Source organism: Chlamydotis macqueenii, chromosome 1 (assembly GCF_036417535.1).
Source record: "Chlamydotis macqueenii isolate bChlMac1 chromosome 1, bChlMac1.mat, whole genome shotgun sequence".
In the NCBI taxonomy this organism is placed as follows: Eukaryota; Metazoa; Chordata; class Aves; order Otidiformes; family Otididae; genus Chlamydotis; species Chlamydotis macqueenii.
Window position 1 is genome coordinate 100,793,996 of NC_141556.1, and position 17,291 is coordinate 100,811,286.

The following is a 17,291-nucleotide window of genomic DNA, read 5'->3' on the forward strand; positions in this document are numbered from 1 at the left end:
TTTTCTCTTAATGAATAGAAAAATAGTTGTCTTTTGTTTTCTGACCAACATAGAGATGAAACTCAAGTCAACATAAATTAGTCTTCACAGCATTTGTATCTTTTCCACCCTCAACTGTCCTCTCTTTAATGAAAGAAATTGTTCCCCAACAAGAGGAATGCAGTCTCCCTGCAGAACATTAAAGCAGGTTTCCTCCTGTAACTATATCATATGAAACGAGGAGGGATCAATTAATGAGTTTTCAAGGAGAAGTAAGGTTACTCAGCGGGCCTCAGTCAGTATTTTCCTCCAACTGCAGCTGGGAAGTGGCTATGGTAGGAGAGAAAGAAGAGACATGGAGAGGGCTGGATTCCCTCCCCTACTGGGAAACTCATGCTCTGATAAAGCCCTGTGTTTTGGTGAGTGTGGTCTTTCCCATACCTTGAAGCAGGCAGAGGTCTCAAGGAAGGAAGAACATGTAATTATGCAATTCAGATTATTATTGGTAATGGTAGAGGTATAGAAATTTTTAACTAAATTAAACTATGTTATCCCAAATAGCAGTATTTTACACATTGACACCCATAGCATTCTCGTGAGGATGGTGTCCAAAGGATTTGCAGTCTTCACCACAACATGTATACAGTTCAGATCCCCCTTCCACTTCCTCCCCTCCAAATTTGTTCCTGCTAGCACTTCATTGACTTTGGTCCAAACAGATACAATGCAGCAGGGAAGGAAAGAAGAGGACAATGGTGAGGCAGCTGTTCTTTTTTGTTGGATGGTAGATTTTTTTAACAAGAAAGTGATTGTGTATACCTGGTAAGGCCTGTTCTGCCAGCCAGTAAAAGGCCATTGAGCTATCATGGTTTTTCTTCACTAAAAATAAGATTTGAAATGAGATGCCAAAGGGGCAGAGCACGCCGTGTACAGATAGACATCAGGAGAGCTTTTGTCATCAGCTGCTGTTGAGTCTGAAGCTTCTTCACAGTGAATGGGCACCATATCAAAGTTGTTCAACCCTGGAAACCAGGGGAGAAATGCTGGCAGTTCTTTGCCTACTTTGAACAGCATGAAACAAGAAATTGGAAAATTATAAAATGGACTAAAGGAAAAAAGCTTCAGAAACCCTACAGATCACCTATTTTGAAATCAGATAGTTATAGATAATGGAAGTCAACTTCAGAAAAAGAGAAAGTCTCTAGAGAAATAACACTGGAATCTAATCATCATTTAAAATACACATTTTCTGTCCTTTGTGTAGTATATGAGAAAAGGGATTCTGAAAAAGAGAAGCCAAAAAGATTTAGAATAAAATAAGCTCACTCTGAATTAAGGAATGAACTTTCATTATTCAATATAAATTTGAAAAGACAAAGAAACTTATCAGACTAAATTGAATGAGAAGCTCACAGCATTGTAGATAACTCATCATAATTCAAGAAATTTATAACAATGTAGCGGAAAACATAGAGAGCAGATGGTGCAAAGAATTCTCAGTACAAAATAGAGATCAGCGCTGAGCTCAAGAGCCAGAAACCATCCTTCAGCCTAGTACCAATGGCAAGAAAATACTGCCATTAAAGTGATTAAAAGCCATGCTGCGCTTCTAAGCATTTTTTTTTTCAAATGGTTTCATTGGGTAACCAAATTAGAGCTCTCCTGCAGCTACTGGATTTGAAACAACTAATTAAAAGAACTTCCCATTGAGTCATCATAGGAACATTAGAGCAGTCTTTATAAATTGGCAAATACAATTTACCTATTTTACATTTTTCTGGTTAAAAAGAGCTTTAACAATAAATGGATAGGATCTTTAGAGTCAGTGAGCAACTGTTACAAGAAGCTGAAATCTCTCTGTCGAAAGTATTGCTTTTAGTAGCACTTCACAGCTAAAGAAATAGAAACTGAGCTAGCTGCAGCTTTTAACTAGCTGGGTTTATTTGTCTCTTTCTTTGTACAATAGATTTCTGACTGTAATCTTTTTCCTGAAAGTCATTATTTCCTCTGAGATGTGAATAGATAGCCTCTGTATGACAAATAGTAGGATCATCCTCCTGAACATGTAAGAAATGGTTAATGGTGACTCTTCTGTGACTTTTTGTTAGAAAGTACACTTTTTTTTTTCCCCCCAGTACCCTAATACAAACATAAATGTGCTTTTTATACATAAATATGTATGGGGTTTTCAGTTTCAAGTGCTGGTTAAGCATAGCTTGCTTAGGAGAGGGCTGAAGTAATTTTCTTCCATTATTTTGCTACTGAGTTGTTTCCCAGGAAGAAGAAATAGGCTAATTTTCATACTGAACAATTGAGATGATCTTCTGTTGCACCAGGACTGTGTTTTGACATGAGCTTACTCAAATGGAAGAGGTACTGCGGTGAGCTCAGGCTGAAAACATGGATAAATTACTGTATAAATCTGAAAATCAGAATGCAAAGAAAAATGCACCACATGTGGTACATATGAAAAGCTTATAAAGGTTAGGTCATAATTTGAAGAAGTGTAATAGTAGTAATCTCTACTTTAAAAGCTTAGAAGGGCCGAGAATATAATTATATCCATAGTTTAACCTGGTGTTTTCTGTAATCAAGCTCACTCATTTCACAAGGATTTGGTTGTCTGAGTGCAGTGAGATGAAGCCATGGGAGGGTGGCCCAGCCGATGTCCCTCACCTGTGAGGCAGAAGAAGTGTATCAGGCATATCTGAAAGTTTGCTATAGCTCCCTCAGACTGCTCCGTAAATCACAGCTTAATACAAGTTAATGACTCAAAACCAGCAAATGGTAGACAAATGCATATGAGCAATTGCCCCCATTGGCCCGTGATCAGTGTTTAGCAAATACAAATCCATGTTTGCTACGTCCTGTTTACCTTTAAACAGACCTGTCTTTGTTCCCTGCTTAGTGGAGCTAATTTCACCCTGGAGAACTATCGTGAGAGCTCAGCTTCACCCTCAATTTCAAGATTAAAAATTTCATTTTAACTGTGGGAGTAGTTACACATACCCAGGGATAATATTTTGGCCCTGAACCTGTGAATACTTTTTGCTTATTTGCATTTTGTTCTATTCAGTTACTTCCATTATGCTGTTTAAGGACTTCCTGAAAAATAGATTAAATCTTTATTCAGCATGACAGGAATTTTTTTTTTCTCTCCTTCCCTTGCATCAGACCTGTGGTTAAAATGGCATAAGTAGATGTGTAGGACAGTTTCCTGTGTAAGCTCTGTTTTGTCCACTTAATACTTTTGGTAGATTTTTTTCATTTGGTGTTACATGTTGGGTTGTTTGGTTGTTTTTTTTTTTTCATGTCAGAGAGGACTGGACTATTATAACACAGAGCAGTTATCCACAGGGAGGACTGACAGTGGATGGAAGTTTATTTTCTCTCTTGGATAAATGCGCTGTCACAGAGAAAGAGATTGTCATGTGCATGTCTGTGTAGAGTTTCCCTTTTTTCAAAGGAAAACAATGGAGTTGTTTGTTTTCTTCAGTGTTTGTTTGCATTCTAGAATGTATTTATTGTTTTCATTTCTTAAACTTCCTGAAATATTTACAGGAAAGAAAACTACGGTGTGAAATTTTGTGACTAGAAGCAGATTCTTATTTTATTTTCCTAGGGAGACTCTTTTGTTCAAAAAGTAAAAACAGAAGTCATAAAAATGTGTTATATTTAGGACACAGCTCCTTGGAATCTTAGAAGAGGTTAAGTGAGATTCATAATGGAGAGGAATGGGGGAAGGTGTGTAATAAACTGATATTTGTAAGTGGAAAAGACAAAGCTGGGAATCACTGGAAGAACTTTTTTATGGTAGCTGGTTTGTTCAGCTTACTCAGTTGTCTTCAAGACTGTTGAACAGCATGACTGGCTTTGTTGTAACGTTTGGGAAAGAGGCACATCAATACTATTGAAACAGCCTTAGTGTCTGGAGAATATTAGACCTCCTTTGACATGCTTGACCAGATTAATAAAATAAGCAAAGATCATTTTCTAGCATGCAATTCTTGCACCATTTGAACTTCTTGCACAGATAACAGAGCACCTTCTTTTTCAAAAGGGCAGAAAATCCATTTCTTAAAATTAGTTAATCCCACAGTGAGAAAATTTGGCTGTTGGGTGCATCCACTCATGTTGGACCCCTTCCAAAAACTGTTAGAAACCATTCCTACTTGCTGCACTGCTGCAGATGTGCAGTATCAATTACAGCAGGTAGGTTTGAGGGCACCTTTGCCCACGGTTTGCACGTAACTCAATCCCTGCCACTGGCCTCCTCTAACAAGCTGGCTCTTCCGTGCACACAGCAACCTCACCGACAAGCTGAAATGCCCTTGCTGTTGCCAGCCCAGCTAGCAGAAATAAGATTCACTGCATCTGTTTTAAGCTCTGTCACTTTATTTGACTCCATAGAATAAACTGAATGTCCATTTTACACAGTTGGATTATAACCTTTAATGAAGATTATCCTGAAGGCAGAATTTACTGTCTCTGAAATGTGGTTCTGTTCTGGACACAACGTCCTCAGAGCCAGAAGTGCAACCTGGTTGTGTGCAGCCGGCAGTGGAGACTGGCACAGGTGCTTCTTTCTATATTTTTTTTATGTAGCCATTTTTCAGAGGAGTTGCTGGTATGTACTTGAGACATTAATTACAGGTTATATGGTTTCCCTGAGAATTGCCATCTGTCATGCTTTTCTGTCTGGAGGTCACTCAAAGTTACCTCGGGTTGGTATCCTAGGACAGTAGGTTGAAAGGATAAACCGTGTGCTTCTTCTTTAACCCTTAGTTATCCTTTTCCCTTTCAGCACCCTCCTTGATAGGTATGGTAAGGAAGGACTGGGCTTCCCAAAACAGCATTGCCCTCTCCTGGCAAGAGCCGGACTTTCCCCATGGAGCCATTCTGGACTACGAGATCAAGTACTATGAGAAAGTAGGTCACACTTACAGCATCACCCAAACTCAGATACTAAAGAGCAATATGTTTTGTATTTTTAACAGTTAAAAAAAATACTTTAAACTTTTCATTTGATCCCACATACAATGCTATATAAGTAGACGTTTTATTTTGTACTGGTTTTTTTTTGCTGTTTTACTTCTGACTTGTTAATGACTTGTTTCACACCAAAATCAAGCAGAGCAGCAGGTAGGCAGCAGATACACCTGTCTCATAGTAACTACACTTACAAACATGGATAAATGGATCATATGCTTGAGCATATTTTGATTTATGGACTGTAAAAACTTTACATTAGAGTGACACTGAAACAACATAATTAAGGTCAATGTCAATGTGATTTAAATCTGCAACATTATTTAGCAATAATATGTGCTTAAATGATAGTGCACCAGCCTTGTTTAGAGGGTTACAAAATGTTAGAGAGAAATTGCATGGCGTTCATGTCGAATTTCTGACAAAATTATGTGATTTCACACAATAGTGAGCAACAACATGCATTACAAGTAAAGGTACAAGGTGCACACATAGCACATTTTGTGAAAGCATAACTTGAAGCCTGCTTCTCCCAGAGCACAAAACATGTTTCATCATTTCCAGTTGGCTACAGGACCTTGCACTTGCAGTGTAAAATTTAGTGCTAATTGGTGCCTTCATTCCTAGAGACATAGGCAGGATTTTTTTGGTGTCCATACCTTAAACAGTCACCCGCTAAGTCAGTTCTTGCTGTTTCTTTGTCCCCATCTGAAAGTTGCAGTGGAACTAATGGATATGTGAGAAGATCACAAAGAACAGAAATACAAGCCAAGTCATGAAAGAAGGATTTAGGGATGTTAGGCTCTGTAAATATCTGAGAATTTTCTTCCTTGGCTGCACTTCTCTGTTGAGATTATGCAGCTTTAATGATGCAGAAAAAAAAGGGTAAACTGGGGAAAAAACCAAACAATTTAAATAGCACAGTTAGAGGGATAAGACAGATTGCTTGTAAAATTAAATAGCCAAAGCAAGGAAACTTTACTTTCCTACTCTAATGGAAGTCCTTCAGGTTTTTATCTGTTACCATAGTAAGCCACATTATGACTTGCCCTGCCCTTGTTTTGTTTGTTGATATTAAAATAATAACCGGGTGAATTAAGATAAATAGTGAGATTTTATTCAATTGAATAGGAACAATTTTGAGTATTCAAAACCGTTCATATGGATGTTAAATCATAAAGCTTATATTTATAAAAAAACTTTTATCAATAAATTATCTGCCAGTATCTGTCAATACTGAGTGATGTGACAAATAGCTCTCCTTAGAGGTCTACGTATTGCTTAGACTTGTCTGTTGTGCAGCAAGACTTTATACACAGGCTTCACAGCGCTTTGTTGTATACTGTTTAAACCACTTCTATCCATTTCTACCAGAAAAAGAACCATTTTCTGTTTTCATCTTTTGTAATGCATAAGGAGTGTCTTTTAACTATAAACTTCCCCCTTAGGTGTGGGGAGATAAATGAACTGCTGGCATCTTCTAGTACCATTGCACAGGGGCTATTTTCTCTCTAAGTCACTAATTCAACTAAATGCGTAGCTCTTTAATACACCTTTTTTTTAGTAAGTTAGAACAGGCATGCTCTCTGGCCATGCAATTTAATAGGCGGAATGAGAGACAAACAGGCCAGCCGTAGCAGGAAGATCACTTATTTGAGCAGAGGAATAGATATGTGACAGGCTTTGAAGAACTCTCTTGAAGATCAGACTCTAGAGCAGAGAGACAAATAATCTAGTAGTGGAAGTCAATTTGCTGATTTGCAGTATTAAATTAGAAAATTACGTAGTGCTGAAGAAATGTACATTGTAACTTTAATATTGCATAAATGTAGTGGCCAAATGCAAATGGAGTTTTTATATTGGAAAAAAAAATAGAGGGTGTCGGGGTAGATATAGCAAGGGAAACTGTAATCTTCCAGGTTTCCCAATAACCCTCAAAGAGGGTAATGTCAGTGATTGTATTCCCAGCAGCAATGACAAAATAGGGATGGTGTTGCATACCCACAAGAAATGTGATAAAATGAATTAATTGTCTACTGGATTTAGTAGGAATTTACCACAAAGACATCCCTCTACTGGAGAGTAAAAAATTCAGCTAAAATTCAAGAACAAGTTGAGTGTGAAAAGCTCATACATTTTATTAATGTCTTAAGTGGTCAATAAAAATGCAGATAACGGTATCCTTAGGTACTAATAAACACACTAATTAGTAAAATAGAACAGCTTTTACAGTCCTGTCCTTATCCCTTTTTACCTATCATTTGTGTTTAAAAAAGAAAAGAGGTTTTCTTCTTATATGCAATACAATAAATTTAATATCTCCATCAAGTACAAACACGAAATACCCCAGTTCCACAGATTATATCAGTTTCCTAACTTTGTGAAACTCTAAAGAACCCTGTAGGATTTTTAAAATTCCACAAGTATGAACTGCTATTTCTCATAAGATACCTTGTTGACATTTGCAAAATTATCAAGATGACGTTGCAGAGCATGCTAGGGGAACATGCTTGCTTTTAATTATAACCATGCTTGCTTTTAATTATAAGCTGTTCTGCAGCTCATAAATGGAAGTCACATCTTGTTATGTGCTTACTGTGAGCACTCCACAAAATGGGGCAGTTTCCAATGATTTTCTAAGTAAGACAAATTTGTGACAGTGAACCCAGAACATAGAGGTGCATCCTTCCACATGTATCCAGAACAAGCAGAACAGGCGAAGGGGGCTAGACTGTGCTAAATATGCAAGAAACTTATATTTACACTGTTGTGCCATATAGATTGCACAGAGACCTACTGAAAGATCAGGCCCACTCTGTGAAACATATTCACAACTTCTGAGAAAGACTCTACAAAAAAATAAAAAAAAATAAAGTAGAGAAGGAAAGTTACACAAGGCTGTCAATAAGCTGCAAGTGTAGAACATATACATTAGTTAAAAAATATAATAAAGCAGCTCAGCAATTTGTCTGCTTTAAAGCACCTTCTTCCATATGACTTTAATTTCTTCATTGAATTGCTGCAAAATACTCAGAATCATAACTTAACAGAATATTGTTTGGCTTTCTATCTGTCTCTAAAAATGAAATCTTGAGAAAATAACAAAATTTTGTCATGAGACAATTCTATATGGATTGTACAGATTTTTAGTTTCTTGTTTAGGAGTACACTGGTAGATATTTATGTGGTTGGTTGACAAGAGATCATTTTCCTCTGCAGCTTTTCAGCCAAAAATGGATTGAACATAACCTGACCTAGGACATAATTAGAGAGCTGACTTGGCCTGTGAGGAGAATAAAAATTCCTAGACATTCAGTCCAAGATGGTATGAGTTTCTATCACAGTAAAAATAAAAGAAAAGTTTTCCATTGCTTGAATAATTATGTGATGTAACCAGAAAGAGGATATCATGATCCTGAAATAATACTATTGTATTATGTTGAGGCCTGGTAGTTGAAATATCTTATTTCCGCTAGATTATGAATCATTCTGAAAACTATACAGTTACCAACATTTGTCACCTTAGACGATAAGTGAGTCTTTACAGCAACACAGAAAGAATCCATTAAATGTTTGACCTTAGAGATCTAAGATGAACTCTGAAAAGCATTTCTTCATAGACCTTCTTTGGAGTCTTCCTAGATACTGAATACTTGCAAATTATCTCTGTTGATACAGGATTTCTGTCCTATTCTGCAGTCTGTTACCTATCCATTCTATTTTATAATCCTTTAATGTCTTCCACAAACAGGGCAGTACTTTTAAAAGAAAAAAAATTCTTTCATGAGCAGTATTGTCTTTCCCTTTAAAAATCAAACTCCAGATATCAATGTAATCTTGGTTTCCTTGCTAATAGTAATAATTTTTTCTTTTGTACTTTAAAACTTACTCAGACACTGAATAAAGCTTTTACTTTTTGAAAGATTCCAGGGCATCATCATCTATTTACCTTTCACCAAAAAAGGTTGCATGATCAAGTCAGATGGAGGCGTGGGATATGATACAGCCTCATTACAGCCTTATGATGAAGCTGAGTTCTTCTGTAGCAGTTCCCTCATGGGAAAGGAAACACAGTACGCAGTGGGTATAAAGCATGCCAGCTGCACTTCAGGTTGAGGGGTTGAACTGGAAAATGCTCATTCCTCTCTTTTTCCACCCAAACCCTTAAAGTTAATCATAAAAAATTCATGCTCCTTGAGAGTTATATTAAGTGTACCAAGCTATGTACATATCAGCAACTGGATGCAGTTCTCCCATATGGTCCATATAAACCAGCTGAATTATGTTTTCTGTTACACACAAGATATTATATAATTATCTGAGGAAGCCGGTCTATAGAGAAGAGATTTTAATAGGATGTACCCAAGCAATATCCCAAGGCATTGCAATCGCGTATCCAAATAGAGAATATCTTTTGGAGCAGGATGTAGGATGGAGGGGCTGGCTGATAATTCTTAGCTTCCTTGTCTTATGATGAAATTTACACTAAAGCCAAATCCCTTTGTCAAAATACTTCATTTTGTTGGCAGATGCAATTTGCAGCTCACAGACAGTATTCACATAAAAATTTTAACTCACTTCCATATGACAGTGAGTGGACAGGATATGTAGGATGTCAGATATGACTTTTTCTCCATTCCACTATTATTTAGAGTTGAATTAATAAATATAAGAGAGAAAAAAAACAAGCAGTGGAGGCAAGGGGGAAATTAGTTTTCCAATGAGATTTTAAAAAGAGATGAAGAGCTGATGAGGCAGAGAGATAGAGGAGAGTACCAGATTTAAAGAATTAGAAAGCAATATGACCTTGTTAATTTTTCTGTCACTCTACACTTGTATTTACTTAACTTACATGAGAAATGACACTCCTTCTTAAAATCTAATCTTAAAACAAACACTGCTATTTCTTTGAATATTCATTAAATTCAAAAAGTCATCATGAATTTGAGTAGTAAAATATGTAAGAGAGCTTGAGGTAAATGACTTGATAGGAATAATGTGAAGATTTAAGAATATCAATGCGCAATGCTTTGAATTACAGAACTATTTTTACAAAAAAAAATAATACGGAAAATTATAAAGAGTAAAGTAATATTGTCTTTCAGAATTGTTTGCCTATAGTACTAGTGTATAGTTTAAACTAAATCTGTTTGTCTAGAAATATGTGCACTATATTATTTCAAAGCCATAGAAGTGTATGTGTACAATAGATTACATATTCTCCACTTTGATGGTAAAAAGAGGTAGCACTTGCTGCATATATGGAGGTATGAACTAGTATCCTTGCCATTTTTTCCACACTTTTTGAGGAACAGATAATCTTGTGCTATACTCAGTACCACACTGGAGACTAGCACAGCAATAGCACAGTCCTGGGAGCTCTGGGAACACATCAAGCTCTCGCCTTCGTGCACGTGCCCAAGTTGTTTCATTCCAGCTTTTTTTTCCCACGTGAACTGCCAGTGTAAGGTGTATGACTCATCCTAGTTTAGAACAACAGATGTTCCTCTGTGTCTTCTCCAGCTAAAGGAGACATTTCATTATGATCTTCTCAGATTAATTCAGTTCTGCTCAGGCAGAGCCTGACACTACTTGAGGATCTGCTGGAATCTAACCTCAGTGAACAGTGAACGCCTTATATGTTCTCATGAGACAAGATAGGAACATTTTTTATAAGAAGTCACATCACATAGATCAGACAATCCCTTGAATTTCTGGGTGACATTTTGGAAAGGTGAAGTAAAATTAGTCACTTCTCTTCTGTAGCCCTATGCCTTTCTGTGAGATCTGTATGACATGTGTGAGGTTCATTGACCCTGTCGTAATTTAGCCCCGCTTGGGACCGAGCTACGCAGTGTCTCACTCACTCCCCACACCCTTTGAGGGAATAGGGAGAGAGAATATAACAAAAAAGGCTCGAGGTTTGACATAAGGACAGAGAGAGATCCTTAAAGTTACTGTTACTGGCAAAACAAACTTTACTTGGGGAAAACTATTTATTTCTTGTTAAAACCAAAGCAGAATAATGTGGAAGAGAACCAAACAACTTCCCCTCACCCCTTCCTCTTCCTGGGCTTAATTTAATTTCAATGATCTCTACCTCTTTCCTCCTCCATGAGCGGCACAGGGGGGAATGGGGAATGGGGGTTATGGTCAGTTTATCACAAGTCGCTTTATGCTGCTTCTTCTTACTCGGGGGAAGAACTCCTCACGTTCCTCCCCTGCTCCAGCATGGGGTCCCTCCCACAGGCTACAATCCTTCGTGAACTGCTCAGGAGCGAGTCCTTTTCCACAGGGTGCAGTCCCTCAGGAACCGGCTGCCCCAGCGCAGGCCCTCCACAGGCCACAGCCTCCTTCAGGCATCCGCCTGCCCCAGCGTGGGGTCCTCCACGGGCTGCAGGTGGATCTCTGCTCCTCCGTGGGCCTCCATGGGCTGCAGAGGGACAACCTGCTCCACCATGGTCATCACCACAGGCTGCAGGGGAATCTTGGCCAGGAGCCACATTACTCCTCCCCCTCCTTCTTCACTTGGCGTCTGCAGCTGTTCCTCTCACAAGAAATTATTCACAATCGGCTCAGGCAGACGCCTCTCAGGGTCTCTTCACCTCTCATCTCCTCTCCACTTCTTGCAGCCAGGCCGGGCCAAGTCGGGCCGAGACGGCCACCGGGCAGGAGGCCAGAGGGTGAGGCCTGCAAGGCCCACAGGGCTCGTGCCTCCCCCTCTCTGCCCCCACTCAGCTGCTTCACATGTTCTTTTTTTTTTTTAGTTATTTTTCGCCTTCGTAAATGCATTACCACAGAGATGTTATCAGGGAACATTCCATCACCAATTGGCTCAGCCCTGGCCAGCAGTGGGTCCGCAGTAGGCATGGCCAAGTACACGAGACAAAGGGGAAACAAGTTCCAACAGCTTCTTGCAGAAACTGCCACCACAGCCCCGCCTCTGTAAACAAAACCAACACAGACCCTCAACCTCCTTGTTACTTAAATAGCTAAACTGCTACAGTCTTTCCACCTCTTTAATTATAATTTTGCATAATGTTTAACTGAGTTAGAAAGATTACATTTCTTTCAGACACAGCTATGTTAAAACTTCCCTATTTCCCTTAAGTACTTTCGTGGTTCAGGTTTTGTTTTTGTGTTAGACTTTTAAATCATGAAGAATAATATATGCACCAGCTCCAAAACACATGAGGCTGAAGGGAGCCTTCAGACTGTGTCATATTATACAGGAGCAGATGTAGTTCATTTGGTACCATTGTGGTTGGATTGTTAGCATGTACTGCTTCTTTCTCTAGGCATTTTCTTTTCTTGTTGCTGTACAAACCATAGCATGCTTGATAGCCTTGCAAGCTTCCTGACTAAATGTTAAAGTCAACATCAGTGACAAGATTGAGGAACAGGAAAACGCTTATAACAATAGGGACGAGTATATGAGCGTTTCAGGTGCCTGGCCAGTCACTGAGTATACTCAGCATAAAATAATGAGCACTATGCTGCTAGCATTCAGTGATCAGCTGGGCAGTTTTTAGCCTCATGCTAATAATTCTCTTTTAAAACAGACACTTTACTGCTGTAATATTTTTCAAATATTTGAATTACGTCAGGCTTAAGTAGCAATCTGTTCCCTCCAAGTAAAATGTTTCTGATGTGACTAGAAGGAAGAAATGTAGAGTTCATGCAATAATACATTTTCATTACATTTTCAGCATATTTGCATAAAAACAAGAGCATTGAGTAATTTGAATGTGTAATAACTTTTGGATAGTAGTATTAAGCAGACCTTAGTATTTGACCAAAGCTGCAGGAACAGATCAGCATGTCATGGTGAGGCACCTGGGCTCCAAGGAGCGCCTCTGGCATTCTCAGTTGTTCAGAGCTCCTGGGAAATGAATCATGTCTGGTGAATGTTTTTAAAAAATAATCATTACAAATATGCTTTGGAAGATAATAATTAAAATGAAATCTCCCAGCTTATTTCAGCATAGTAAGTAACGTTAAACAAGCTTCTCAGTTTTCCTATTCTGCTGTTGTCAGCCTAGTTTCCCAAGGGAACAACTGTAAAAGCCTTAGATTCTAAAAAGGGGGAAAAACAGGTCTCAGAACTGTTGAAAACAAGAGAGAAAAATTATGAGGCTCCCTGACCAGATATAATTTTTGCCTGCAGGAAAGAACCTAAGGACCTTGCAACAACCATTATTAATGACATTGATATAATTACTATTAGAAGAAAAAGAAATCTGGTCTCTAAATATCAATTACATGCAGCAAAGGGTTTATCAAAGAAGTTCTGAGCTAGACTTTATCTGTTAGGCGCCCGGTTTGGCTAGTCTCCTAATCGTTGTCGTCAATTATTTAGAGCTAGCTTCTAAAGCGTTGTATGTAATAATAAAGTAGTCTACAGAGCTATTACTATTGTCGTTCCTGCGGAACCAAAAAATCTCAATGAGAAATGTAGTGCTGTTTAAGCAAGCCTAGTGGATTTGATTTTAAAAACCCTATAGTTCAGTCTCTGCTGATCTTGTGTTCTTGTCTGTAGCCAATACCATTTTCCCCAAGGAAAATTGCATGTACAATGCTTATTCCGGTAACTGCTAGAAGAGCTGCACAGATATTCTAAAAGTGCATTAATGGTTTTGAATAAATGATTCTTGAACTCTTTCAAAGACATAGGTGTAGGAGGTATGCAAACTATTACAAGACAACAAACTTAGCACCACACAGCTAGTTCCATACCTCAAAGAAAGCTAAATCCACTGATAGCAGAGGTTGATTCCTAAGAAAAGGAATTACTATGAATTTTTTCTAGCCAGTTGGCACTTGTACTTCAGAAAAAAATATTTTTCAAAGTAGTTTACTGGCACATGCAAGAATGTTGTTAACAGCAGGAATCAGCTGTTAAGCATGTGATTAGGTCAAAAATCAGAAGCAGCTGTTTTGTAGTGCAGTAAATTTCAGCTCACAAGGACAAACTTTAGATGATTTTGATGAATGTATTGTAAAAAAGAAGTGTTGTCTCTTCAGAGTCAATATATCAATTGCACAAAAGGAAGTGATAACAAATTTAACATGTTTAATCCTGAGTTAACAAAATAGAGAACGTACTCTTAACTTAAAATGTTTTATTATTGTTGTTCTTGTTCTTGTTGGTGTTGTTATTAACTAGTTTCAATGTGTTCACCTTTGAGTTTAGGTGCAGTAAGTTTCAGAAATATCTAAAGTGAGAGTTGTAATTCCCTCAGGTAACTTAATGCACATGCGGGATTCAAACTTTTGGTTTGAAAGTTTGACATATTTTTACAAAAAGAATTGTGAGTTTCACAAGCAATGATCTAAATAAAAAAAAAAAGATGGCAATCTAAGCAAAAATAATTTACTTATTGTTAAGTTAAATACAATGTCCAGGTCTCTATTTCTCTAAAACCCTGGGTAGGGGGAGGGTGAGCGAGAAACTGTGGTGATCCAGGCTAAATCACCACACCTTCTTAAAAGAACTAGCTTAAAAGATTCCAGAAGTCTTCATATATGAGCCCAAACTATTTTAAAAACTGAAGCTTGGATAGTGTTTTTGTAATACAGAAACTACATACTGTTCGTAAATTGTTCTTTTGCAACTATAAAGGTGGATTCACAGATTAATGAAGAAGACATGTACTTTGAGACATAAGTGAGGTTATATCTTTGTCTAAATGAAGGAATGTTCCAATATGAGGTATCATTTCACTTGCAGTTTTTTTCCTGCCGTCCTTGATGCATGCAAGAGATATTTGGGGAGATACAAGTAAAAATGCATGTATTCTTTTGGGGTGGAAAACCAGAGAAAGTTACTTTTTTTTCCTGTCTTCTGAGACTGCATTGCAACTGCACACTGACCATGCAGAAGGACAGATTGTTATTACTCTTCAACTCTTAATATTTTTTTTCACACTGACCTGAAGACAAAGCCATTGACTGCATAATATAGGGAACCTTGTTTGTATTAAGTAGTGATGTCCCCAAAACAGTCATTCAGGGAGAAGGGAGAAAAATCCAAAGGGAAAGGGGAAGCTCTTTTAAGGAAAGCCATTCCATGTTCATCCAATACAAGGTACTATTTCCATGTTTAATATTAGTATAAGCATTTTACCTTGTGTTAATAAAAACTGTGGGACTGGGGAGGAGTGGTTGTTGGAATTAAAAATGCACATTACAGGAGCTTTTAATTTAAATGCATGATTTTGTTGGCCAACTTGAACTCATAGAAGGGATATGTTATTCAGTAACTCCCATGTAGCTTTGTCAGTTTTGTACCCTAATGAGTGTTTATTTTGTTGATTTAAAGAAACTTAATGTGAAAATTCTCTTTTTCCTTTTTTTTTTTTTTAAAGTATTAGTATTAATAGTTTCACAGTGCCCTTTCTTGATATTCTTGTCAGGGAGGCTGACTTAACAACCTATTATTATGTACTCCTTACCGAGCTGTTAATAGCTTTTGCAGGAATTCACCTGCTGCTCATAAAAACATTTATGCTGCTGTAGGAACTTCACCAAGTTGATGCATCTTGTATTTGCAATAACTTTGCACAAACTATCTGGTTTTCTTGCATATACTGCCAGAAGTGCTAACATATTATATTAACACAATGGCAATTCTTTAGTGACTGAGACAGCTCTCCCTTTTTAAAAAGGTGTCATCACCTATCTGTAAACTTCTTAATTTTTTTTTCAGATTTGTTTGTTTGTTTTTACCAACTCAAAAAAAAATATTGTTTCTGCTGAAGTTGGTTAAATTAGAAAAATACAATTCCCTGATACAAAAATAGGAACAAAACTTGCTTTGTCAGTTTTAGTGTGAAATCAGCATTTTAGTTTACTTGTTAGATTGTTTACTTTGTCCTTTGAAATTCATGTTATACTAATTGAAAAAAAGTTCATTTTTTCTTTATACTCCTCTGTTAACTCACTGAGGTGTTTGAAGAAAACATACATTTAAAGAATATGCTATATTTATTGTTGATGTAATGCCAGGATCTGCAATATAATCATGATGCCAAAGATTAATTCATCCCTTTTGAATTGATGTTACAAGATAGAGGTTTGCTGTCTGCCTGCACTGAGACACAAACAGGTGCACACACATACTTACAAATGCACAAAGAATGTGGTATTTCAGTGTCTTGTCAATAGCTATTTATATATTTATATCTGAAGAGGTTTGCAGAATGAAAAATGCTACAAGATCTCAAAGGGGGCTTTAAACTAGTGTTGCTGGGGGAGGGGGAGCACAGTTCAGCCCACGGCTATCGGCATGGCGCCAGTGCCAGCACCAAGCGCCCAGAAGTCAGGGAAGGATCGCAGGTAGGTGCAAATAAACCTTATCTGCGATACCCACCTTTCTTACAGGGGACAACGAATCCTAGCACAGGAGCTGGCGGGGCTTATCGACAGATCTTTAAACTAGCTACGAAGGGGGAAGGGGACAAAACAAGGCCCTCAAGGGAAGAGCCCAGGGGAACGGTGCTCGATCTGGGGCTGAGGCAGCCGTCTCGGCTGAAGTGCATGTACACCAATGCACGCAGCATGAGTAACAAACAGGAGGAGCTGGAAGTGATTGTGCGGCAGGATAACTATGACCTGGTTACCATTACTGAAACGTGGTGGGACCACTCCCACGACTGGAGTGCTGTGATGGAAGGCTACAAGCTCTTCAGAAGGGATAGACGAGGAAGGAAGGGTGGTGGTGTGGCCCTTTATATTAAAGACTGCTTTGACGTTGAAGAGCTTGGGGTTGGGAATGATACAGTTGAGTGTCTATGGATAAGGATAAGAGGAAAGGCCTGTAGGAGTGACATCGTGGTGGGGGTCTGTTATAGACCGCCTAATCAGGATGAAGAGAAGGACGAGGCGTTCTATGGGCAGCTTGAGCGAGTCGCGCAATCGCCAGCACTCGTTCTTGTGGGAGACTTCAACTTCCCTGATATATGCTGGGAATATCATACAGCGCACAGGAAACAGTCCAAAAGGTTCCTAGAGGGTGTGGAAGATAGTTTCCTTATGCAGCTGGTACGAGAGCCTACCAGGGGTGGTGCCCTGATTGACCTACTCTTTACTAACAGTGAAGGTCTGGTGGGAGACGTGAAGGTTGGGCACTGTCTTGGGCAGAGCGACCATGAAATTGTAGAATTCTCTATTCTTGGAGATGTCAGAAGGATCACTAGCAGAACGGCTATCCTGAACTTCAAGAGGGCGGACTTTGACTTGTTCAGGATGCTTGTTGCGAGGGTCCCTTGGGAGTCGCTCCTGAAGGGTAAAGGGGTCCAGGAAGCCTGGACGCTCCTCAAGAT

The 17,291-nt window shown here is 38.5% G+C and overlaps 1 protein-coding gene across 2 annotated transcripts in view; it reads left to right on the plus strand.

The window, feature by feature from the left end:
* Positions 1-17,291, plus strand: part of EPHA6 (EPH receptor A6) — a 535,028-nt gene that overhangs the window by 364,001 nt on the left and 153,736 nt on the right. For both annotated transcript variants that reach the window (XM_086763129.1, XM_086763139.1), the window contains exon 6: positions 4,784-4,908. In XM_086763129.1, coding sequence (XP_086619255.1) covers positions 4,784-4,908 — 125 coding nt within the window. The remainder of the gene's footprint in view (positions 1-4,783; positions 4,909-17,291) is intronic.